Here is a 27169-nt window from a genome sequence, read left to right as displayed (position 1 = left end):
AAACCTAACATGGTTCACTTGTATGTGTTCTGCTCCCTGGCTTGACCAGATGTTGTCTATTGCAGCCTAGATTTTCATATCTGAATCTCTGTTTGCAAACACTGTACGTGTGAAATCAGCCCTATGCTTAAAACACAGTAGGTTTGAAGAAATAAAAGGCAATGGAGATCATGGCTCAAAAATGAGATCTTCTGAGGTCTGTTCCTGCCTTAAGGCCAACAGTTAGTCTGCTTAGACCCCTGGAGCTTTTGCATATCTTGGCTTTTTTTTAAACAGAGGGATGAATAAACCCATGAAATTTCCACATTTTTTACAATTCTGTCTGCAGAAGCTCATGTTATTTCACTGCTTTGTACCCCACTTGAATGGGAAATACCTGGCAGGTCTGTCCTGCTATAAATGAAATGAGGTATATGGGGTCTGTTTCAGTGTAGCCCAAGTTTTGCATACAAGTATTAATATAATATGGAAATTCATAAGTAGTTGGCTGGAATGTTTAGATTAGTGGGCCCTTTGATTCTGGGGTCTCTACAGCTACTAAAGACAAAAATGACCAAAAAAATAACAAAAATAAACCCAACACTGAATGGATAAACCTGAACAACATCTCTTTGATTGGAGCATTTGGGATAACTGCCAGGCTGGACTTTGAGATGTTTATCGTAGGTTATGTGTTGATTGAGGAGAGGAGCATGAAAGGCACAGTTTTAGCACCCCCAACCTATGCCAAAGTATGCAAGAAAGTAGGGACTGCCCTTTGGACAGGGGACAGATCAATTAAACCTTGTAGGACAGGATGCTTTAAAATGCATGTTTGTAAGTTAAGACATAACCTAAACATTTTAATCGCAAGAGATTCTGAAGTTTTATCCACCCAGTGAGTTCTTGGTGGGGAATCAACATTGAAACAGACTCTCCTAGGTCTTCAGTGATTCATTTCTTTTCAACCATGTAGCTCTTGAATTGGCCGAGCACTTAAAATTCATTCTTCTCCCCTGCTAATTATAGACTGTAAGGAGATGTGGTGATGTAGCTTTTCTTTCAGTTTCAGATCAGACACAGTTTAAGTTTGATTTATTCAAATACATTTTGAATCCAATTTATTTGTATAAATAAATCTTGGCAAAATGTCACGGCTGAACTGTAATCCGAACTATAGAAATACAGTTTCACCATTCTGATTCACAAACGCCTAAACAAAATTAAAGGTTAAAAAGGGCTTATTATTTAAAGAAAGAGAGAAGACACTGCAAAGGAAAAACCAAAAGTAGTTACCATTGTTTTTCTCTGTCCCTTACAGATAGACAGTTCCTGTGTTTTCTTAGTTTTATCAACAGTAAAACCTGGAGTAAAAATGAGCTGTTACACGTTTTGTTTGTAAAATGGCTCTGGAGTTAGTAAATTGAAGCATGTTGGTAAATTAAAGTTGTAACCAAGGGATATTCTTGATGTGGAAATAACGCCTGGTGCACTAGATAGAAGCAGCGGGTTGCCTGGAGTAGCAGTCATGCTTTCAGTCCAGAAGATAGAAAGCAAAATGGGACACGAAAATGTACATTTGAAAAATTATTGCTTGCTTTGCTTTACACTATCAGCAATGTTTAACTTCTGATAATCTTGCGTTGGGTTATCTTTTGGAATGGAAAGTATTTTTTGAGAATTTTAATTTTGACTGTGAATTTTATTCCTAAAAAACCCTAGGAAATCTGACCAGTTTTCTACTGTGGGACATGTTTTACTGTTGTGACTTTCCTACTTGGAACCTGATTTTGGCGAGGTGCTGCGTTGTGCCGCCCAGGCCAGCACAGCCAGCCCTCCAGCAGGGGAGCAGGCCTGCGGAGCCCCTGGCGGAACTGTCAGGAATGCCAGTGCAGGAGGATTGCTTCAATGAAGAAAAAGGCTTTAGCGAGGTGAAACAACAGAGCGAGTGCAAAACCAAAGATGAAGCAAATGGTCTGTCCTGATAGAAGCCGCAACCAAGTCAAGGGGTACAGTAATCGAAAAGTCCCTATTTGTTGGTAAAATTAGAGGTAATACTTTATGTAGAACAGACTGGACAGAAGCAAAGTTATAAAGAGATAAGCAGGATGAGATTACAAAGTCTGCTTTGAGATTCTGGAAATAACCAGAAGGCTGAATTATGTGGGGAAATTAGAATGAATTAAGGATTTATTTTTAAGATTCTGGAACAGGAGTACCAAAGATGCATACAACGAGAGGGTAAGCTCAAGTCTGCTTTATTAGATAGCTTAAAGTCTAAAGTAGCTCTGTTAAATTCAATGGAAACAAAATTTACCAGATAAATTATTGGTACTGTAACAAACATGAATCCGTGAGTGTTTACTGAAACTAGCTAGGAAAGTCGTGCAGTACAGAAGAACTTTAACTTTTGTGTAGCAAATTCCCATATAGGTGTACTTGGCAGTACTGAGTTCTGTAACAGCACCTAGACATAAACTGTCAGATTAAGACTCAAACTCTGAAGTGCTTTTGTCCTTGCCTATTGCCATTTGCTTAAATCCTTTCAAGTGAAATTGCGTTCTTCAGTTGCTCCATGAAGAATTTTAGCATCTTGATTTTAAAATAACGGTTCTTTAAAAATCTCATTAGTTATAATTTTGGTTTCATTTAGCATGCGTGAAAGCGGAACGATGATAGCATGGAGTAAGCCAGAAATAACACCAGCTACTTCTTGTCATACATCTCCCTCCTGTAACGTCGAACTGGTGTATATTTGTTTTGATACTAACATGCTGCTCTGATTCCTGTGAGACACAAAAAATTCTATTTTTCATATTACTGGTTTTTTTCTGTGGTGTTAGTAATGATGTGTATGTGTATGAAAAGACAGTCTTGAACTGGAAAATTTGTTCTTCGATTAATGCAGTCAGACTGCAAATAGGATATTAGGCAGGCATGTAGAGACACCTTCTGTACGTTACCGACAGGGATACGAACGAATGTCGGGTCTTTGTATCCCAGATTCCTGCATTATTCTTTATTGTCTGGGTGGCAGCCACAGTCAGTTTCCTGGGTGACGTAAAAGGTCAGCCAGTATCTCCTGAGGCAAAATATTAATGAATTCACTTATCCAATTATTGGGCCTTCTATAAATTTGTTATTAGTTTTTTATTATGTAGGTAATAGTAAAATGCCTTGGGCATCCTTGCATAAAATAGCTAAACCAATATTAAGTTACCAGCAGAACAACAAATTCTTTTTCTGTCTATGTGTGTTTGTTGAGGGACTCGCTTTGCTCCAAGTTGCCATAAAAAGATGGCTCTTCTATTATGTTTTTATGAAGGTCATTGATTTTGGACAATTTCGGGCAGATAATGGAACCTGTTCCAAAACGAAGAGTTTCTAATTGAAAATGCTCTTATGCCATCCTCTTTTAAATTAAAGGACAAGGCAGCTTCAATAATTTTACAAATAGAGTAATCCAGATGAGACTCTCAAATTGGCATTGTTCCACTTATTTGGGATTGATAGATTCAACCTTCATCTTGAAGTTCACGTAGAAATTACATTCTATATTGTCTTGTATTTCTGAGTTGACTCAAGATGTGTTTCTGTGTGGAGTGTGTTGCCATAACCTGATTTTGAGAAAGAGTGATCATAGAAAGGATGACATCTGAAATAAATGATGGCAATTCCCTGGCTCATTGCCCATGTAGAAAGCTTGCTTGGGCTCAGCTGCTGGTTCCAGAGCAGCTGGGGGATCTGATGAAGCTCCCGCGTTAGTAATGTGCGTAACAAATGGTAGGAATACATGCTGCATAAAAAGGGAACATAGCCTTTTCAGTGGATAATCTGACTTCTTCCGTCAAGTACACTGGCATCATTTGAGTTTTCTCCTGATTCAACATCAGCCAGCTAACTGCCTGCCTTCTCCTAATCTCCCTCTGACAGTGGCCCAGATAACCAACAGCACTGGCTGGATGAGGGAGGTTTAGACGGCGGGCTGAGACTAATGGCTCCATGTGCCCAATACGTGAGAACAAATGAAAGAGCACTTTAGAAGTCCATGTGCAGCTTCCCACATACGGAGTTTCTAACGTTTTCTGGATGTTCAGAGACCTTCTTTACATCTCCTTGTCTAAGGAATACATTGAATTGTGGTTTAGGGTTGTATGTGTTATCTACTTCTAGCAATGCTTTAAAATAAAACCCTGGTACAATTTATCACTCTGCTTTCAGAAAAAGGTTACTTAAGGAAGTATGCTATTATGGGAAATAACATAATTCTAAGAACATAGCTTAAAAAAGAAAATGTCTGGCAGTGAATAAAAGATACACCAAATATCGTTGCAAGCTGAAGTTCAGAGGTAGGAACAGGAGCGCAGTAGGGGAAGGCATTTGGGGGTAAAAGCTCATAAATAGCTATCCTGGAAAAAAGGTTATGGAACATGTTTGCAGCTTGGTGTGTCCATTGTATTTGCAGTAGGTATTGGTTGAATGGGGAGGGAGGTTCATGTCCGTTCTGAACTGCGTCTCTAGCGCCATTGGGTTGACCGGAGACTGAGATCTGAAGTGTCAAAGTTGACAGCTATAAACCGAGAGATGATAGCATCTGCGTGCCATTTGCTTCAAATGAATGCACTGTTATTTGAAAGTTGTATTTATTCTTCTGTGAGATTTCTGAACTAGAGCTAGCTGTATAGATACTATGATTCAGAAAAACGTCATCTCTGCATCTTTTTTATTGGATTTCAACATGATGGAGCTCTTGCATGTAGTTTAAAGGAATATAAAGTTTTATTATAGTGGATAATCTTCAAGTAAAAGTTTTGGGGGTTTGTTTGTTTGGCTTTTTGGTTTTTTTCTTACTTTGAGTAAATGAAAATGTATTTTCCAGAATAATCTGGGAAACCAGACTCTTCATAGGAACATAATTGTGTGCTTCACTTCAAACAAGGCTTTTCTGTCCAGCGCCTCCTCTTCCTTCCTCATCCTTCTAGCGGACATATGTGGGACTATACAAATATATCTCAGATCGGTGTAGCGCAGAGCACCATATATTACAGCTTGTGCATGGCAATATTGAGAAGTATCTGTGGAGAATTGGAATGAGCATTTCTGAACTCCACGTGCAGATATTCTTAACCTCATATCTTCCAAATGGATTAAACTGAGAACATCATCAGCATTTTTACTCCGAATTAAGTGCCTACTCATGGATTTATTCAGGAGTAGATGTGTTTCAGTTCACATATATCTTTATTTCCGATCAGTGTTTACATATAGCAGTCCTTAAATGCTGTGCGTGATGGTGAGAGGAAATACTACAGACGCCAGATATTTTTCCTGTGGAGGGGAAGGCGGTGGCGAACCCAAAGGAATTGTGGAGTTGGGCACAAGAATGGGAAGGGGATGATGGACAGACAGGCAAGCAATTTCAGTGGAGCTACATTTGTTTCCGTGCTCTCTGGCATCAGCCAGGATTCCTGGAGTTTCATTGCCCCCAACTGGCCATTCCTTTTCCTCTGGTACCCACCTGCGTTTCTTGACTCCCTCTGTCAGAGTGACGGATCAGTCCTGGGGACTGTGCCCTCTCTCTGTGACAGCTGTCCCTGCTGTGGCCCCTGGGACTGCTGGGCCCTCAGGCTCAGCTGGGCAGGGATTTAATTCCATGTGTCAAACGTTGTCCGGCTTAATTAACCTACTTCTACCTTTGATTGAATAACCCCTTCTTCTCTTTTGGCTGTCTCATTAAAAGGTTGAATAAAATCTGTGTCTTAATTTGTTGCACATTAGATTTTCATTTCCTGAGGCATGCTTTTTACAGAGAGAACTTGCACGCGCACGTGTTCTCTTCTCTCTTCTGTATTTGTGTGTTTTCCGTTGTCTTTTTGTTCTCATTTTATATGCAGTGATATATTTCCTTTTACTAGATCATAAGATATAATGTTAGGCTCATATCTTGACTTCCTAATGTTTATTATTATTATTACATTCCCTTTTTATGTCTCAGGGACTTTTTCCCTGTGTCGCCTGACATTGCATTAAGGATGTTTATTCTATTTCATGACGCTAAGAGCTCTCAATGTCTAGTTTTCAGTGCAGTTTGTTAAACTCACTGTTTTCTGAAAACTTATTTTGCTCTGCTGAGCAAACTCTGTCCTTTACAGTTCTCAAAAGTGCTGTCTTCCTTCTGTTGCAAGCTGTTTTCTTCTTTAATGCTGTCTTGGTCTTTTCTTCTGACTTACTTTCATTCTTGCTTCTCTTGTCTTCTATTTGACGCTGAGGGCATTTTCTTTGTTCTTTTGTCTTTACTTCCCTACTCCAATATAGTCCCTTAATCTTCTGTTCAATTTCTTAATTTTTTTTAATCTTATTTTTTATTTCTAAAATATCCTTTTTATATGATTGTAGTGACACATATGCTAAGCACTTATTTTATCCTTAAGATAATTGATCCTAGGGACAAATTTGTCATCTACAGACAGCTGTCTCTCCAAAAAAACACTCATAATTTCTCTGGAGACGACAGAATTGTAGGTGGTTTGTTCTGGCTCATCTGTAATGATCAGCTGAAATTCACTTAATTAAGGAAATCATGCAAGATGTGATATGCCTGGGCTTTCATTTCACGTATTGAAAGCTTATTTCAAATTCAGCAGTGCTTCCTCCGTCATTAGCCGTTACCCTGCAATGTAGAAGTGCTATTAGCATGCATGGCAGTTCACTGTTTCCTGAGAATTGTGACATTTTACTTCCCTTCGGCGCTCGGGTGAAGAGGATGCCGTCTCCTGCCATGTATTGCCGTGTAGGGAAGCTATCGCCTGGGAGTACCATGTCTGCCCTGCATCTGAGCTCTCTTTGAAACCCAGGCCTGAATCCAGGCTGGCCTTTGGTCTAGCGGGATCACGGAATCGTGCCTCACAGACAGATTTGGTATGACCCGCGTAGAGGGTAGTGCTGTGTGCTGAAGGGACAGTCGCTTCCTGAAAATATTTTCTCTGTGCAGACCACTATCATTCTACTTGTGGGAAAAATGTTTTTTATTTGCGTTTGGGCCCCAAAGGCAGCATCAAGCAACTGTAATAAAAAATTACTGAAGTTTTAGGAGTTTCTTAGTTATTTAAAACAACTCTACATGTTAAAAAAGCCCTAGAGTTCTGAATTACTGGTCTGATTTTGGATCTTGTAATTGGCAGTAAAAAGCCAGAAAAGGTACTCTTTGAATAGATTCAATTATTTTCTGAAAAAGATTGCCACAAGGAAACATGCATACAGCGATGTAGCGTGTCAGGAAGTTTTTTAAGAAATCAGTTGCTCAATGTCAAAACTCCTTCAGCAAAATGAATTATTTTTATTTCTTTACTTTGGAGTTCCCCATTTTTCACCACTAACTTAACTGTCCCGTGTTTCTTAATGTCAAATGTAAGTATGCTGATGCTCAAAGCCCTCGTTCTGTTTCCCAGTTCTCACTCTTCCCATGTTTCCCTAAAAGGAGGAGGAAGCCCTTTGTTTAGGCTACACGTTCTAAGAGTGAAGAGTGTTTATAGAGCATTCATCTGTTTTTCTTGTCCATGATACATATGGTGACATCACTGCATACTTTTATATGGTTTGGACAATGCAAAAGCAGCAGTGCAAATGGAGAGAGCAAACAGAGCATGTTTTTATCATTAACTACAGAACTTAAAGCATAGCTTGTGAGTCACGTTAAAAAAAAAAAAAAAAAAACAACACAAAAACAAAAACCAAAAAACCCAAGCACTCCCTGCAGTTCGGGTCTCGAAGGATGGACCTCCCTAAGCTGTTTTTCATATTTAGTGTCCAAAGAAGTTCTGTTCCTCATTCTTCATTCTTTCTAGTACCAGGTTTAAAATAGCCAAAATAGTTCTTTTCAAACACCTCAACTGCTGTTGTTGAGACTTAATAAGTGTTGGAACATGAATGAATTCAAACTGACAGGTAAAAACCCCCAGTGTTTTGTCAACATTATAAAAGGCTCAATAGGAAGACACACATCTATCTAGCTCCGTAACCACGGTACATGGAGGCAGCCACAGGTGGAGTCATTAAATGACTTGTTCAGAATGCAGTCAGAATTAATTAATAATTATGATGAAGTAGATCTGGGGTTTTTTATATTTAATGTTTAATTAACTAGGATGACCATTATGTTATAACGTATGTAGGCTTATGTGAAATGTATCTTACTGTTGGATGACATTCTAATTTACAATGCTTATCAAATTAGCTAGGATAGCTAATTAGAAGTTAAAAAACCCCAACTCTTGTGGACGTGCAGGGTTCCTACTTTATCACAGACTTTTCTAAAAGTTTCAGGCTCAACAGTGAACACAAAGTGCAGCCAAAGCTTTTTTCCATTTTTTCCTTATTTTTTTTTCCATGGGTAGAGCTGAATAACCACCTCCTTTATCTTGCATTCACGTGAAGTAAGTCCGTATTGCTTTTCTTTCAGCTACATGCAGCAAGTGGTTGATATTTGCTTTTATTTCAGTAATTTGCTGTTGTTGACCCACAATAAATTTGTTGTTCTTTCTAAAATCCAGATCTTTTTCGGGTGCTCTACTAACATTTTCTTCATCTTTTGTCAATGCATTATAACTTCAGATCCTAATTATGTACTTATTTGAACTGAATTTAATCCTGTTCTTTTCAGCCTGTTTCTCTTGCTCAAAAATACTATTTTGAATTCTACTTCTGTATTCCAGAGTGCTTGGAATGACTTCCAACTTCATGTCATTTGACAAATTTTTAAGTGTTCTCTTTAGTCAGTCATCCAAATCCTGAATCAAATTATTAAATTGCACTCAAAACAGGCCAGATCATTATCCCCTCCACCAAATTCACTTCCTAATATGACAATAACAAATACAGTTTGAGAGCACAGCTGTCTGAAAAGTGCATTCCCCTTATGTTCGTCTCGTTAGGCCAGTATTCCTTAGAGGTAGACAACATCGCTGAGCAGGTAACATGCTGTGGCTTAGCTTTCTGTCAATCCCAATTGGAAGCTCTCATGGATGATAAGCTGCCCAAGAGTCCTACACTGGTGTGGGTGACCATGTTTCTCCTAAAAATACTTACAGAATTTAACCAAGTTATCTTTCTCCTCCTCTTTTCTCCTATGTAGTACAGAAGGTACTTCTCATAAAAGCAAATCAGATTGGTTTAACAGAATGGCTCTTAGACTGGTGTTGGCTATTTCTTTCTACATTATAATGTTGTATATGCTTGTGAATTGATTGTTTAATCACTTTTGTTAGTGTCTTTCTCGGCAGTAAAAACTAGGAAGTAATTCTACAGGATTTTTCCTTTTTCTTGGTTTGGAAAATAAAATTTAAAAATATTCAAAAATATGTTTCCCTTTCTTGTCCTTCGCACTTCCTTTGCTGCCCACAGATCTTCAGAACTATTTACTAATGGTTTAAAGATTCATTTGATTGGTTTCTTGAATACTTTATGGGAAACTTTAGCAGGCTTCATTGATTTAAACACATCTTATTTATCTACCATTCTTTTCCAAATATGACCTCAGCTCCTAATCCCATAGTTAAAAATACTTGTGTCATAGTGACTGCGCAAGTTAAACCTTCTGGTGAAGGCTAAAATAAATAAACCATTGACTACTTGAACTGTCTCTACAGTATCTGCTGGCTTTTGTACAATTCTTGTTACAGTTAGCTTGCATAAAAACTTTCTTATGGCCTGGACCTCGTACGTACTTGCTGAATAAAGCGAACGTTTTTGACTGTGTGAATTTGAAACTGCATTTTGGTGCTAGATCTAAGGTGTCCTTTGGCCGAGTATTCCTGATTAGTAAAGAGAAAATTTGTATTGGCCCCTATTATTTCAATGGCTCCGCAACTGGCACAGTAATGTTCAAGTCAGCTGGATTACAATCACGTTTTATAAAACATTTTTAAAAGGTGGTCTATGAGTTATAGCATCGTGAATTTTAGAAGACACTTAACTCTTACGGAAGACGGTTCCTATACTATTTAGTATTTTAAAGCTGATACCTGGTATCCTCAATTTCATGCGGAAATGAGTTGGCAAACTGTGTAGGTTAAGGCACAACAATTTAATAGTCTCCTTTTGGTCTGACACTGCAAGTCTGTGTGAATCTTCTGCAAGTATCATTTTGAGAAGTTCTGCTGGCAGGAAGATAATGCTTATCGTCGCACTGCACACGTGTTCGGAGGGCAGGGAGCAGGGAATGGAGTTAAATTTTCTGTATTTTTCCCAAGTAGAGTTGTCTTGAAAAATCAGCTTCCCTTTCTGACATGTGAACTGTACTGTTTAGTGTGATTCCTCTGAATTTACCAGTTCTGAAAAAAAAAAAAAATCCGAAAGTTTTCAAGGTTAGACAAATTAGAAGAAATAAATCATAAGGTGAAAAGGCCATGCTTTTACGTCTAACCTATAAATGATGCTGCAAATTTTTGTGACCTGGTTTAATGAAAGGGTTAAGCAAAGTGTTATACACTGTTTGCTGTCTTCAGGCATTTGTTCTGTATCCATGGACTTACTTTAATGTAAATAGGCACCTCAACAGCTGTGTCCCCTTAAGCACATTTTATTTAGCAGCTGGGTTATACACGTCACTTGGCAGCCATGGATTTTCAATTTTTCCCCGTGCCAAGGGGGCAGCTGGAATAATTTGAGTGCTCATTAATTTGGGAGAAATATGAGCTGTGTAAGTCAGACAACACGAGTCTTCTGTATGGTGTTGTACAAGGATAAGCGGATCAGGGTAGAAGCAATTTGCCCTGTCCCAAGGGGGCCTTCGTTTTTTAATAAGCTGGTTATGAAAATTCTATTTCTTTGCAGTTTAAAGAGTCTAATTAGAGCCTGTAATTTCTCTCATATAACTGGAGTGGATGAAGGTTAACGTTAGGCCTCCAGAGTCTTTTCACATTCATTTACAGACTTAAATCAGGTAATAGTTTGTAGCTAATTAGAACAGTGTATTAAATATTTAGTTTGACTTAACTGTGAGAACACATGGATGCTGTAGGGCTACAGAAATGATAAAGTAGAGCTAAATTTAATTTTTAATCAAAGATAAACTTAAAGGCTGTATAGTAATTTTAATACTGACTGGTATACTGTAACAGTCTGAGCCGCAATTGCCTTCAGTTGGTTGAAATGTCAAGATAAAGGAATATGATGTCTATTTAATGTCATTGCTGTAACGCTTTGATGGTTCAAACAATTCATGGTATATATACACAGTGTCTGAAGGATTAAATATTTTTCAGCATAGCAGACAGTTTTTATGTAAAATCTCATTTATTTTTCTATCCACTAACTCAGCATTTTCAGAAAGATTTTCTTAAAGAAATTGTAGTGCTTCTAATCGCAGGAAGTCCAACAATAAACACCCGTTCCTACCAGAGTTTGCCAAACAGTGGGTCTGCTGTTCCGCCAGAGCAGCATCTGCATTTGCAGCTTTTGCTTTAGCTGATTTTTGGTTTCAACGAATTAGTAAGATAATCTTAAAATTCCACGTGCAACCTTTTTTCCTGTTCTTGGAGATAAAGCCTTCAGTTTTATTCTATTATGCTTGTAATTTGCAAAATTCTTTGTGTTCTGTGAGTAGACCTCAGTACACTTTTCTGTTCTATAAAACTCTTCCTGTTGCTGGTTAGACTTTTAGAGCTTAAACCTGCCGCCATGGAAGTGAGCGTAAAACCTAACATAAAATTCAGTTGTACAGAAGCAAGGATAGGCTTACACGGTTGAGCTCAGCACCACGTTGACTTTTACCTAAAGTGGTAGGTTCACAGCGCAGGCAGGGATTTACATTTCCCTGTAGTGAAGGAAAGCTTGCTCAAGTCAAGTCTGCGTGCAAAAAGACAGGTAGACGACATCCTGAGTCATGAAACACAGAAGCTCACTTTAATACAAATCTGTAAAGTTTCCACGACACAGATCATACGTTATTCGACTAGACATTTTTAGTCATGCCTCTCAGTCAGAGCAGGAGTGGCTGTAGTTCAAATTTTTCTGGCTTTTATTCTTTTTTTTTTTTTCATTGTGCAAAGTTTATTATCTGAAACAATTTTGTTGATTAAATATACAGTATCCAAATAATGCTACTCCCCTATTCTATATAAAATGGCATTGCACAGATGTAGTTGGGTAGACCCTACCAGAAAGCCCAGAAGGACCTTGCGTCTGATATCCTTTTCAATTATCCAGATCCAGTTTGATGTCCACCAAATCGTTTTGCCTTTGGTAGCAGAATTTAGTGCTCAGACACCGATTACATTATGTCGATTTTTAGCTGGTGAAATTTTTAAAGCCTTCATACAAATTTGTGGAACTGATTCTTATTTCCAGTGAGAATTGCGCACGCTAATTTGGTTGACTGTCAGTACTTTGGTAGTATTGTCTGTTTGCTCATATGTTAATGCCCGTGTAGTTTAGACTGGAGTCTGAACTGCTCCTCTTCTTCCTAACCTTTCCCACAGTTGCAGCGAGCGGATTTCTTATCCCATAAACTGCGTACAGCTCCCCTTTGTCTTGCCTGACCAACGGCCTTACATCCTCAGCAACGGGTCCTGATAGCAGTGAAGTCCCGTGTTCATTTATGAACAAGGCTGCGGATCTAAAACCGGAGTAATAACAGTGGCGAAATTCTTCAAAGTGAAAAGGGAAGAATGCTAGTAAAAGGAAGAGGTTAACTTATAATTGAGACAAAATAAAGAAGAAATATACTGTCTATATATATCATACAGAAAAAGAGACAAAAAAGTGTCTGTAACCTCAAAATAGTCAAATTTTTCTGGCTATAAGCTTGTTCAGACCTCAGATTCTTGGCTTGTGATCTGTACCTTTAATCTCAAGCTTCCTCTCCAGCATTTTTTGGATGCTAGAAACTCCATTACGGATTGGTAGAAAATCAGTGCTAAAACTTCTAAATATCACCTTATTTTGTTACACTGCTTTCCCACTTGCCAATTTATATAAAATGGTTTATGACTGCAATAATCCCCTCAAAATCAGCTGTTACGGGAGATAATAGCGGGTTGTCAGAGCATTAACCACCCTTGACTTCACTTTGGGCCATTACGTAACAGAAGAATGAACTGGTGGTAAGGTTGCCAGGTGTATTAAATTATATGATGAATTATAGAGATTCTGTAGTGGGGATTAGTGTCCAAAAGAGACTCGTGGAGATTGCCAAACCCATTATCTGATAGGACTGCAGGCTGGACAAAGTCCCAGGGGTGAAAGGCCAGTGCTTTATCCATTATGTCATCCTCTAATCTGTGTCTGCACCATGCACGGTGAACTATACTGCCAGTGAGTTACCGTCGGTCTATGTTACGTCCTGGAACTCTGCAATAACAGAAATGGAGACGTTGGCAGTATTTGGTTACTTAGAATTTAGGCCGATTTTGATCTTTTCTCATGGATTCTTGCAAAAAAGTATTAGTTGATATACAAGAAAGTTAAGTAGTGTGGCAGCAGAAGTTGTATGAGCCTGCTTTTTCCACAGAAGCTTCAGTTAGATCCAAGAAAGTTGGTTATGGGATGGTTTCTGCTGTAATCCCTTCCCCTCCTTGCCATTCAGACAAATTAATTTGTTTAGGCTGCTGTTTTGCATTTAAGGAAGAAAACGTCTGTTCTACATTCCAGCAAATCCACCAGCATTTTGAAGAATGGCAATAATGGGTCCAGTTGAATCATCCTTCAGTGGCTCATGCAGGCTTGGCTGTTAATGGTTTGTAATGACTGATCTAGAATCTTGCATATCAGGACTGGGAACGAAAATTTCTTTAGCTTTTCAGATGAGAGCACAGAACTGGTTCCCAGCTCCAATAAATAGTATCATATTTTACTTTGAAATAGTAATATTGTTATGGTAGAAAACTGATGTCAGGTAATTTTTGGAAGTTATAAAAGTGTGAGGTAAAATTTTTGTCTCCCTTTATGCCCCATATAGTTGAATTCATTGTGTCATGGCTGGCTTTACCAGTGGAAAGATATAAAAAGTAGAATAAATAAAATTTTCTAAAACTCAGTGAAATATTTCTAAAATAGTTCTTCAGTAGAAGTGTGTAGTATATACACGATATTCGGAGGTGCTGTATAAAGATTTTATTGGCACTCTATAGATATATCTGAAATATTTATAACACACTTAACACATTGGCCTCAAAGTAATTTGTAAAGGTGGGAGAAATCTTACAGTTTGTTGTTAAAAGTTGTGTTAAAAGTTACAGTGAAGATAAAAAGTTGGGTTTTGGTAATATCTTTTTTTTTTTTTTTTCTCGAAGTAACCATAACTTTTTGAAAAGGTGTCTCTGGGATGTCATTTTCCAGACATGGTCTCAGCCCAAAAGTTTAATATTCTCAAAATCTGTGAAAATTTTATTTGCGAAATTAATTTAAACTGCTAAGAAGAATTTAGTACACTCAAGTTATAAACTGTTGTATTACACTTTGTACATTACTGGGTGCTTATTTAACATCATTAATATATGCTGCACGCTAAGCATGAAAGATAAGCTAGAAAGTATTAGATGCTTCTTAGACCTATTTTGTGGGGTTTTATGTTTGGTTTTTTTTTTCGTTAAATGCCAAATCTTAAGTAGTTATTTAATACAACCAATTTGCTCAGCCAAATCTTTACACACAGTTCTTTAGTGATGAGCTCTTTCTGTGCCATTTGAAGCTCATCTGCCTGTGAGCGAACTGATCCCGCTCAGTTCTCTGTGACCAATAATTCAGGATGTATAAAGCAGCCAGACCTTGTGTCCCGTGGAAAAGACCTGAAATGTCTCGTTCCTTTCAGAACAGTGTCAACCATCAAACTCCTTTAGGGAAGCAATAAGCCTTGTGCTAATATGTGTTGGGCACTTCCTCATCACTTGCCCTATCCTTGCACAGTGAAAAATAGCGTAAACTCATCTTCCTCTGCTAACGATATTCCTAATGTATTGGGTGAATTTTGACAGTGGGAGATTATTCTTCATAAATCTTGAGTTGTGTTATAATTTTCTGTAAATCAACAAAAGATGTCAACACATTTTCATTGCTAGAAGAAATATCCTCACTTGATGTCTACGTGTAGAACACGTAGCTTGTTTGACTTTTCTAAAAGTGACCCTCAGCAGCCCTAGACCTAGAGGGTGGATCTAAAACTGCTCCTCGCAGGCGAGTGTGACATGGTAATGCTGTCCCCTGACCACAAGGGATTAACTGCAGCATCAGTTTCCTTTTTCCCTGCACGTATTTTCTGAGGTAGGTCTATACCAAGAGCTGTTGGGGATGCGGATGTTTGGGAAAGCAGGGCTCAGCTGCTTGATGATCCCCGGACAGATTAAGTGCTTTTCTTTGTTACTGTTTTTCCTTACAACATCTTGTTTTCCAGTTAAACAGACCTATTAATTATTTGGGGTTTGTTTCTGTTAACTGCTCCGTCAGTATTTAGGGTACAACGTGTTTCGGGTATCACTATAATAGAAAGCACTGTTACAGAATTGTCTGGGTACAATGTGCAATTGCAGGAACGTGAAAACATGAGGAAATGTACAAATGCAAGCTCTTCCAAAAGAGGTATTTTAAATACTACAGGAGAAAAAATAACAATGAAGAACCTTTTACTAAGTAACTTAATGTTTAAAGATTCAGTTTCATGAGGTAATGTCTTCAGTTTCATGGCTTCCTTGCACTGAGTGCGGCGTAAGTTGAGCCTTTCAGCACCTCAAAGGGTAAAGGTCTCTAGTAGGGCAGGAACTACAGGGCCGCGGTGCTATCGTGCATGGTATCGCAGGGCCGTGGAGCCCTCACCAGGAGAATTTAGTGTGCTCCTTTAAAGCATTATCTGAATGGAACTTCCAGCTAACTTATCAATGCAAATAGATCCTTAACGTGTTTTTTCACCACTTCATAATAAAAAAAAGAACTAAAACTAAAATGTTAGGAGGACATTCAGAGAGAAGGTAAAGTTTCTAGAGTGACCTTGTACTTCTGCTGCTCTTTTCCCATGCTTGTTCATTGTCCTGTACGTTATGCCCTTTGCAACAACCAGATACGCTGGAGTACACTTGGAATTCATGTATTATTTTTGGATTACGTCGTGTGTGTAAAGTTAGGCTAAAGTTAGAAGCTGTAACACATCTCAAAAATCAATACATTTTACAAACTCAACATTTTTGCCTTTTCAGGTTTGGAAAGGTTACTTGTGCAAAGACCTGTGGCGCATTCAGATTTTTTTTGTTCATCATCTGGTCTTGATGAACAGATTCAGTATGACTCTCTTCAGTATGACTCTCAAAAACCTTTATGACTGCATCCAGACTGTTCCTCACAGGGAAGTGTGGCAGGGTAATGCTGTCTCCTTAACATAGGGACCAACCGCAGCATCGATTTCCCCTTTTTCCATTGGTGTCTTCTGAAGTAGAACTGTACCAAAGGGTGCTGGAGAGAGAATGGGAGGATGAGATTATGTAGAGAGGAGTGATATTAAAGATGAATCTTGAAGTGGTGGCAGGCACAGTGTAATGTTGGGTGAGAAGCAGTGGAAGCATAAATAAAACCTCAGGCTTTCTCTAAATTTGGAAGTAAGTGTAGGTTACTTTTGGAGTTTGAACCTAAAAAGACATCAGAAAATTATAAAGCAGCAGGACCCCAAGGAAGAGAATCCAGTTACTGAGTCTGAAAGGATGAAGAGTTTATAAGTTTATCCTGGGTAACTAATTTTAAGAATTATACCGAAGGGTAAGGAGAAATGGAGCATGAAAGATCCATAATCAACAGAAAGAGAAGCTGGTTTGAAGAGACAAGTACAACATAAAACTGAAATAGCAAAAGGGATAGAATCAGAAGTTAACCCTGGCAAATTGGAATGTGATGTAATTGTCTATTCTGCCACCAAAATTACAGCTTGTAAAGTTAATTTTTGCCCTTTTTTTTTTTTAATTTTTTTTTTTTTTGCCTCTTGGTAGACTTTAAAGGAATGGGGAACCTCCCTAATGCTATTTTTCTGAGTAGGAGAATGGATCTGCCCATAAGGGATGTACATGAGCATGAGAATTTCAAAATGAACATTTTTCTTTTCACCTTAGGCTCTGTTAATTTTCCCTGTATTCTTCCCACGTGCTCTCTTAGTCATATTCAGAGTGAACAAGAATTTTGCTTTTTGTCAGCAATGGACTTTGAGAACGTAGCTCAGGGGTTGTATTTAGAGGAGTGGCACCAGCTCATAATGAAAATTGTTAATCATTCTGCTCTGCTTTTAATCACAGATAAACAAACACTTCAATATTTTTTTTATGTACTAACCTGTGCAAATGTTCAGTGACTTTCAGATAACACATGAGTATGTTTAGACAGAGTAGGAAAAGAAATGTCAATACAAAAATGAGTCATCTTTTTCCTGGAAGCCCATCTTCACTTTTCAGATGACAGTATGCAGCACAGGTTAAACTATGTTAAAGAGAGACTGGTGATTTTTCTTTTTGAAAAGTTCTATTAAGAAGTGCAAGAGACCTAAATAAATGGTAGCCTTTTTCATTACTAGGTTCACAAAATTCAGAGATCAATTAGAGAATTACTTTTGTGAATCTTGAATTACTGCATGTAAATCAAATCTAGACCAGCGCTGGTCTCCTCTGCTCCTTACTGTCATTTTCTTAGCTGTTGATCAAACGAAAATCAAACTGCTTTGATCAATGCATCATAGAGAGTGTTGCAAAGACCAGAATATTAAACTTTGTGGGGTCTTTGGGTAGGGTAATACTCAAGTAGGGATTCAAGAATCTCGAACAGGATGGTCATGTGCTGTCTGGACGATACGAGTCCTTGCAACAGCGTCTTCAGCTGTATTGGGTGAGATGCTCTGAACTGCTGTTCTGCTGAATCTTTGTTTCCAGCTGGCCTGTGGTTGTATATCACTGCTCCAGCACAGGAATGATGCATCGCTACTTATTATCTTAAATTATGCACAAAACATTTCCTAACTATCTTAAGTATGTTCAAAAGACTCTCCTACATGACTGTTCCTCAGGCTTTCTACCATGATACTGTGCAAGTATCTTTTCTCTATACAGTTTTGCCAATTCTACAGCAGGAATTGCCTGAAGAAGTCTCTGTGATGGCCAGATTCTTCAACCAAGAAGTTAATTAACACTCTGAAGTATGCAAATAATGCCTATCAGGAGGTCTAGCCATAGCGTGCGTTGCCTGGGAAAACCTCAAGGACCGTCCCAAATTCCCACCTTGAGAGCTCCTGTAACAATTAAGCCAATTCTTTGTGGTGAGACTGCTTAGGAGTTCAGGTGATCGCTTAGTCTCACATTGATCCATTGTTCCCATTTAGTCCATTTGCTCATCTGTGCAGAAACTAGCTGGGGCGTTTCTGGCCCACCATAACTTATAACTATGGGAACTTGAATTTCATCCCTGTATCCCACTTATTACTTAAATTCCATCGCTCTTGCCACAGGACTATTTTTATTTCTTGCTGAGCCAGAAAGGAAAGACTATTTTGCTGAAGGTGTCCATGAAATAGTTTGCAGCTGCAAACAGAGGTCTGCACTGTCAGCTGCAAGCAGAAGTCCCATTTTCCCTCCCATACTGTATTTCAAGTTTCTGGAAATACTATTTTACCAGCTGTTTGGCATGAAGATGTGACTTCACAGTTCCAGTGTGTAGAATCTTGCAGATTGAGGCGTCTTGCTTAACGTAGATAGAAGAAGGTCCCTATTCTCTTTGCTGCACTGCTAGTTAAATGAAGTTTCAGAGGCGAGGACAGTTCGGGGACTGCAGATTAGTCCATGCATAATGGATGAAACTGTTAAGTGGATATTTCAGATGAAGTGGTTAGCACTGAAATAGCTGTCATTTAAATCATCATTCTTAGGTTTCCTCACTAGTGGTTGAGTGTATGCATCTCAGAGCTTTTATAAAAGCTGTCTGTCCAGAGTTTAAAGGTTCAAACTTCAGAATATTCCCTAGCTGTAAAGGCAAGAAACTTGTTAACAGTACTCTCTTATTCTTCAAAATCTGAGGGAATGCAACAAGGAACAGAGAGCAAACCATCTGTGTAATCCACACCGTGATCTGCGCCTAGGTAAGCCGAGAGCGTAAAACAAAGAGACTGGAAAACCAGAGAGAAAGCAAGTTAAAAATAATGATAATATATGCAGTTAAATATCTACTAAATATTGATTTAAGTATTTTAGTCGGTGTAAGATTTGTGTCCAGTTTTGTCTGAGCTACTGAGCTTGGTGGTTCAATGCCTTAATATTGTTTAATTTGGCTCTGTACACGGGAGTAGTTACCAACACAACTTGCGACAGCTGTTGACATGCTGTGCTGCTCCTCACCAGCTCACGATGGGCTAGAGGTTTGCGCCAGAATCCCCGAGCTTGTACGTAGAAGCTGACCGTCATAAAATGAGCGGTTGAAATTAGTCTGTTGCTTAATATGAGTATGATTCGACCGTTCAGAATCATTTGAGTTTATGCAGCAATATTTTAGTACGAATAGTAACTGAATGGAGCGCTCTTTCCCAGAGGTGATCCTTCCAGGTCAGGAATGAGACACAAGAACAAGGTAAGAGGTGTCTACAGCTGCTGTTTTAAAGATAATTAAAATACATCAATCTCAAATGGCACTCTTCGCCATTCAGCACCCGCTTTAGAAAAATACAGAAAAATATGAAGTGAGAAAGTCACAAGCACTACTAAAGATTCTAGTTCCGCTGTCCTTTCAGTTTCTGTAATGTTACCGTGGAGCTTTTACTCCATTTGCTGTGGACATTTGCTTAAAAAACTAGTAGTCTGTGGCATATCTGTAGGAGCTACGTACTGTGCAGGAATAGCAAGTATGGTTTCAAAGATTACAGTTTTTGCTCTCGGTGTGAGCTTTGCTTCGCATTCAGTGAATATGATAACATCTACAGCTTTCAGTTTTGTAGGTAGGATGTAACAATTCTAAGCTAGTGCTTCTGCCTGAGAATATTTCTTTTCTCCACACCTAACAGTTCATGTTAAGCCTTAATATGGTTGATACCATATTTTACAGGTCAGACATTGAAAATGTTTCGATTCAGGTATCCCTCTCGAAGCTTTCAAAATTATCGCGAACTGAAGGGTTCTCTTTCTGTCATATTTTTTTGCCAGAGAGGTACTTATAGCCTCTGATGCACATTCCTTCTCAGATGAAAACGGTCTCTTGATTCAGTCACAGCACGTGGATATTGAAAGGTGTTTTTCTCATTTGGCTTATACTCAGTTAGCCAGAGCACATGTAGACTATGTAAATGTTGTTACTGGATCTTCTGGGAATGGCCCATAACAATTTTGAGTTTGTTCAGTCTGCCTTGATTAAAATGTTCTCTTCATATGGATTCAAAAGAATTTTTAGTGTCCTCACAGTAAGTGTTGTACCATAAGATACCGATATATGTGTATTGGTGTATATGTGGTATATAGTGTACATACTTATTAAAGCTCATAATTTCTATAGTGTTATTTTCTTTAAGATCAAATACAAACCACAAAATGAGACACACTTGATACTTCATCATCTATTATAAGTGGTAGAGATTTCAATCATATGCCTCGGTACTATATATATTTATCAAATAGACATCTCATGCAATCAGAGCAGAACGGCTCTAACACGCTTTCCATTCAGTTACTTCAGATGTACAAGGAAGAAAAATTGGTGGTTACTATTAACAGTTTTTACCTAACAACGTGTACCTTGCATGGTACCTGAGAGTACTGATGGCTATTAAATCTGGCGCCTAACATCAGGTCAACTTACAATGGTAATTTCTGTGGTAACTGTGATGTGGTGTGCCCTGTTCTGCAGCGTACATAGCCCGTTACTGCATAGGTCTTGACCACACGCAGAAGTTAAAGTAATTTGAATTTATCCTGCTAAATTAATGTAGTACTTCTAGGATATTGACTTGGTCAATATTAGATATAAAAATATCTACATATTTTTATGTAGATGCAGAAGACAGGTATATGACCACAGCAACTTTGTCCCTGTTTAATTGGTATTATACCGTGGATGGTACCAGCATATCTAGAATTATTGAAAAAAATACCTATTCAGAAGAATACAAAAGAGGTATGTAGGTCCAAGTTTCTTTTGAAAAATGGGATTTAGAATGTGGACTTACTCAGGCAAGTTTCAATTCTAATCATTTATTACCTAAGTCATTTCTATGATCTCTGAAAGCAGATAATAATATGGCAAGCATTTGTTTTGTAAAATGACTCCTACGATGAATGGTTAGGTGCTCGTGAGTGTTTCCCACTGCAAGCTTACGGTGAATTAAGTTTACATTGGTGGGCTCAATGAGCTGATCAAATGAAACTTTTAGAAGTAGAGCTGTAATCAGAATTGTTTGCCATCAGAGCTGGTTTTGAGGATTTTTCTCACTCTTCTGAATGGATTATTAAACAATATTCATAAAACCTATTAATGTATCCTTACAGTCAATGTAAAAGAAAAACTTCAATGTATGAGTGGCGTTATTTTTAACTAAAATACCTTCCTGTGACCTTACATGGTTATTTTCTTATAAAGCTACTATGAATAATAAGTCATTCTATTAAGTAATGAGCAGTATACAAATGGTATTTGAAGATTATAGTTTACCTTACATTGCATTTTATAAAAGACTTTATGTTGACCCCGGTGAACATCATTTATATAACACGCACATGAACAGGGCACAGAGAAAAATACCCAACTCGTTGGGATGGGGAAGGAAAGCAGCATTCAGTGAACTCTGATCACTCATCTTCAGCGCTAGCTGTCTCTAGCTTTCATTTTTATTTTTTCAAGTCATGCCAAAGAATTAGCAGTATTTTTTATGATGCTTAAAATACTTTTCTAGCAAAACTGCAGATACCAAGTAAACTATGTGCATAAAGTACTCAGAGAAAAATAATCACAATCCCTGCAACAGCGTCGCAGAGGAAGCCCATTCCTCAGGATGATCTATGATACTGATTTGTTGAAATTTTATTTTTTGTAGGTTTAACACCGTTTGCTGCCTAGGCCTGTTATCATGCTTATCACTCATCCTTTTAGACGAGGCTGGTCTCCTTTTATTAGGAACACAGCGTAGTTTGATTCTTTACAGATTAAAATGGATCATTAAATATAAATCTCTCAGATGTATTCAGTCTCATCGTAGGCTATATTCGAGCATCATTTTCAGGAAGATAAACTGTGACAGTGATTTATGCCGTATTTTGATGGTATAAATCTCACTGTGCCCTTCCACGTGTGTTTAGAGAATAAACGTTTTCTTTACCGATGCTTTTGGTAGCCATCAGCAAAGCATTTAAGTACCATTCTTTTGTTTAATGCTGCGTTCTTTAGTCTTAGAGTAGGATTATGCATACTGTTTGATTCAAACTAATTAACGACACTACACAATCAGTGTGTATACTTTTTAAATGATATGAATCATGATTGAGTTCTATGTGCATTTTATAATTGAAAGATGGAAAAGTTTTGTGATTGAAATCTGATCTGTAGGCATGATGATAATGCAAAACAGCACGTACGCCTGGAACAGGATCTTTCCACTAAGCAAATGGACAAAAGGGCAGTGAGGCAATTTAGTATCACAACTGACAGTAAAGAGGCAAACTTTCAAAGACATTTTAAAACTTCTGTGAAAAGAAAACTACGGCAATTTAATATAAAGTTGGTATATTCTACAAATCGTATGTCTCACTGTGAGTGAGAAAGAAGTGCTAATTGAAAAAAACTATGACATTTAATTCTATGATTTTTTCTTTAATTGCAAATGAATTAAATCAGGTCTTCATAAATTTCGCACATCATGACATTTCTTTCTGTGTAATTAGCTTTCTGTATAGTTTAAGGGTGTCTGTTTTGTGAATGTGAGATCCAGTCAGCTATTGAATAACATGATCTGGAGCATATTTTGTCGTGTACAGCTTTTTAGTAATGATAATAGAGCTTCTGTAAAAAGTTTGGATAATGATGATTAAGTTTACTGATAAAAAGACAAAAGGATCTGATGTGGGGGTTAGTTGCAATTTTTAGTGTTACAACGTGGAGTTCATAATTTTCTTTCTCCCGCAGAATGAGCACGCCATGTTCGCAGGTGCAAATTGTCCATTTCCAATCCTAACGTGATTTGTTTGTTTTAGCTTCAAAATACACAAAATGGAGAGCAAGTTATTCTATTATAAAATCAGTGACATTTTGAATGTCTTGTGTAAAATATTGCTAATTTCATAGAATCATTTAGATTGGAAGGGACTTTCGAAGATCATCTTGTCCAACGCCCTGCTCAGAGCAGTGAATTAGATGAGGCTGCTCAGGAATTTGCCTGGTCAGATTTTGAATATCTCCCAGGAGGCAGGTTCTGCAGCATTTCTGGGCAATGGTTTCTAATATTTTATCACCCTCATGATAAAAATGTTTTTCCTTGTATCAAATCCTAATTGTTTAGGACCTTTGTCCCTTGCTGTGTTGTCCTCTTAGGGTCCGCCTTCAAGAAGAGTTTGTCTTCTCCAGTATGTCAGCGTTTGTCTTGCATGGGGGAATCCAAAACCAGAGCTCGGTGCTCCAGATTTGGTCTTACAATGGAATAGAGGGAAATAATCACCTTGTATTAATCTTGCCAATATGGCCCAGGGTGCACCCGGCCTCTTTTGCCTGGACAAATCATTAGGGACTGGGAAAATGGTTGTGGAAGTTTAGGCACGTGGAATGAGAGACATAAGCCTTAGCATGGCAAAGGCTACAGTGGGCAGGATATTGGCTGTAGCTGTCAGGTCCCAGGTCCCAGTTCTCTTGCTGGGAACTTTGGGGATCAAGTGAGACTCGCGATGCTCCATCTTACCCAGGTACATCAGATGGTAGGTGAAGAAAGGTATGGAACTGTACGTGTGGGATTTCTAGGTGGGAATATGGCAGTTCCCGGGACTGATTTCTTTGCTCAGCACACACACGGGGGCTGGGGTTACAGACCCAGCCTGAGCAGAGGGGCTGTGAGTGCCACGCAGACTTGCATTAGTGAGGCAGAGGAGGCTCTGGGCAGCACGCTCCTTTCCCCATTCCCTGTTTATATAGCTAAACCCCACACAATTATCTTTGCTGTAGTTTCCCGTGTATAGAATAAGGGTTCAGAGCAGGAGGTACGAGGTAGAAAACGCTGTCATCAGTCTACTGTGAGGACAAATTTGCAGCTGTTTTCAAGGCTGTAAAATAACACAACCCTGAAGCTATCTCTATTTGATAAGAAGGAACCGAGAAAATGGTACAGTGAAGAGAGAAATATTTCACTGGAAACTTTTCTTTGCTTTCTAAATGGCAGCTGTCTGAAGCTGCTCAAGAATGCAGTTTTGATATAAGTATTATAACATGGAACTGTGGAGTCCAGACAAACAAGTGTTATCATTTAGCATCTATCAAGGCCTATCCTGCGTACGGCGTTTCCAAAGCATGTCCTCCTTCTCTGCCAAGAAGTGTTATCTGGGCAGAATTTTAAGGAAAGCGGCAATTTTCTAGGATTTCTGGATTGTGTCTCTGCGTGTATGTCAGTGTGCACGCCCATGCATGCACCAGCTGCACTGCTTTTTGCACATATAGCTCTGTTTGGGAAAGCTGGCAACCCTCTACCTGATGCTGCAGTTTGTCACTTGGTAGCACATGTGCCACCTGCGGGTACCTGTCGAAGTTGACAAGGATGCTGTGTCACGTGAGCCTTGAAAACTGAGGGTAATTTGCTTGCCTGGTGGTTTCAGATCCTTTATCTACGGAAGTATATTTGATAATTAAATGCCTCTTCCTCCACACCATAGCAATTTTCTGAATTCTGAAGTGCAGAACAGATTTCTGAAAGATGCCGTTTTTTGTGGTACCCCACTGGTTTTAGTTTATTCTCAGTTACGCTTTAACCAAAACTGTAGTTAAATGTCAGATACTAAAAACATCCCAAGAGATCAGCCATTCTGTTACACAGAACAAAAGCCACGTCTTGTCATGAAGACATTACGGACAGAATTATTTTTTTTAACCCACTGCGCCTGTTTAACCTGTGATACTTTCTTAAAAAGGGTCTATCCGTATGAATTGCACGTCCGTGTCTGAAATTCCACTGTATAAGTTTTAAATGCAGTATTAATTGACTTGGTCTTTTGCATCGTACTTTCAGGTTCGTATTTTTACCTATCTGATTGGAAGAGAAGCTGCTTTTGCTGATAACCTGAAGTGGATGGCCTGTGCTAACAAAGGTTAGTTCACCTTCCCCTGTGAAAGCCTTGTTTTCAAACCCTATGACCGAGCCTTCCTGCATAACTGACCACCTGCAGATACGGTGCCACTGACAACTAACCAGAGAGGATGGGTTGGCTTTTTCCAGGAAATGAAGAGGCTTATGTATTTTGTAGCATACAATTTAAAAAGCAAAAAACACAATTTGAAATGTATTTTTTTTCTTAAAATATGTATGAAGCTATTAAACTATGTGATCTTAAATTTTTGTTCAGAGAACAAACTTTAATTTCAAAGCATTTGTTCTATTATAGCTGTTATTACTCAGTCAGAGTTTGGTTCCTAAGAACATCGGGTACAAGTCCTGTTGAGTTAGGCACAGTCTCTAAAACACCAGACATCCTGTCCCTTGAGGAACTGACAGTGTAATTGAAAAAACAGTTTTATATTCTTTAAGGAAGGAGTATTAAAACATGTAAGATGTCGAGATGCTACAGTAAAAGGATTGACTAACGTAAGTAAGAACGATTCAGAAAAAAAACCCCAAACCCTAATTAATCTTCAGGTTTTCTTTTCCTTTCCTCTTGGAAAAGAAAATATTCTTTTTTTCCTTTGTGCCACATTACATTATGATGAATTGCATCAGGTGCTATCCATTTAGTCATTATTTCTTTAACTACTGTTATGTCCAGCTGATGGAAATTACTCAGTTTGAAGTCTTGTCTTAATCAGCTAATATTACACCATAATTTAGTTTAAATAATAGTATAAGAATCCTTTGAAGCATCTTTTTGAAGACAATTTAATCAACAAAATCTTTTAGCTTTTTAGCTCAGCTCTAGAGATTCATAAAGATCTAAGTACAGCAACTCAGAAATTAGGACCAGGCAATAGAGACTGCCTTAGCAGATCATCTGGTCCACGGCTTCCTCATTCCCAGAGGGGGAAGAGTGGTCACCTTTGTCATTCTTCAAGACCACTTTGTTCTTTTCGGAGCCATGCTGCTTGGAGACAGAATCTTACTCATATGAATCAACTAAACAGTTTAATGGCTGTTTCTTCTAGAATTTTTTTTCTCTCAATTTAATAGTTACAATACCTGCCCTCTGATAGCTTGCAATGCAGAAACCTTCTACCTCTAAGCAGTAATCAAATACTTTTTTATAGCTTTGAAAATCACAATTGCAAACAGCATGAGTCATTATGTCAGGCAGTATGGATGTAGATCTTTTTTTCTTACAGTTTTCAGCTACAGCTCGTCCATTTTCTTTTAGAGAAATGAGGGATTACAGCACAACTGATGAGGAGCGTAGTAAAGCTGGTCTAAAGATTGGCTGAATGGCTGGACGGCACTTTACTACGCGCATGGGTGGGCCAAAGTGTGTTCTTGTCACTGAGGGTCAATGACCCTAAAATCAGTTTTCCTTGCAGTGATTTGCCACTTGGAAGCACAACACAGAGGAAGGCTGTTTGCAGGGTTTCCGGCTGACTGGGCTGTGGACAGCAGTCCTTGCCTTCAAAACGGGTCGCAGGGGAAATTCGTACCACCTTGCAAAACTTCTTTAGCTTCTCAATTGTGATGGTGAAACCTTGAAAAACCCCAAACATGTTTTTCCGTTACATTTTTATGTATAAGTAGGGCACATCTAGAGGGAGATGGCTTAATGAAGCAAAACACCAAACCATTCTAAATACATTAAAACGTTCAAGAACCCCAAAGTCCCTCTGGAGCTATTTGTGAAATTTGCGGTGATTTCCTCTGCTGTATCGTAAGCAAGTGCACGTAAAGGAAAAGACTAAAGATTTACTAAGATCCTGAAGTGAACAAAGGTAAAAGTTTCTAGTGCTTAGCGTGCATGCGGCAGATGTTAAAGTAAGCAGGTGCTACCTTTCCCTCAGCAGCCGCTTCCAGCAGAAAGCCGGAAAGGGAAAGATGGGAGTTAAA

The 27169-nt window shown here is 38.5% G+C and overlaps 1 protein-coding gene across 5 annotated transcripts in view; it reads left to right on the top strand.

Annotated features, from left to right (window-relative positions):
• Positions 1 to 27169, top strand: part of CACNA2D3 (calcium voltage-gated channel auxiliary subunit alpha2delta 3) — a 551583-nt gene that overhangs the window by 360483 nt on the left and 163931 nt on the right. For all 5 annotated transcript variants that reach the window (XR_010072843.1, XM_063348451.1, XM_063348449.1 and 2 more), the window contains one exon: positions 25166 to 25244. Coding sequence is in view for 4 of the 5 variants with exons in the window: in XM_063348451.1 (XP_063204521.1) it covers positions 25166 to 25244 (79 nt within the window). In the remaining variant the exon portion in view is untranslated. The remainder of the gene's footprint in view (positions 1 to 25165; positions 25245 to 27169) is intronic.

Source organism: Chroicocephalus ridibundus, chromosome 10, assembly GCF_963924245.1.
Source record: "Chroicocephalus ridibundus chromosome 10, bChrRid1.1, whole genome shotgun sequence".
NCBI classification, from domain to species: Eukaryota; Metazoa; Chordata; class Aves; order Charadriiformes; family Laridae; genus Chroicocephalus; species Chroicocephalus ridibundus.
The sequence above is the reverse complement of the archived record's forward strand: the minus strand, read 5'-3'. Positions and strand labels throughout refer to the sequence as shown.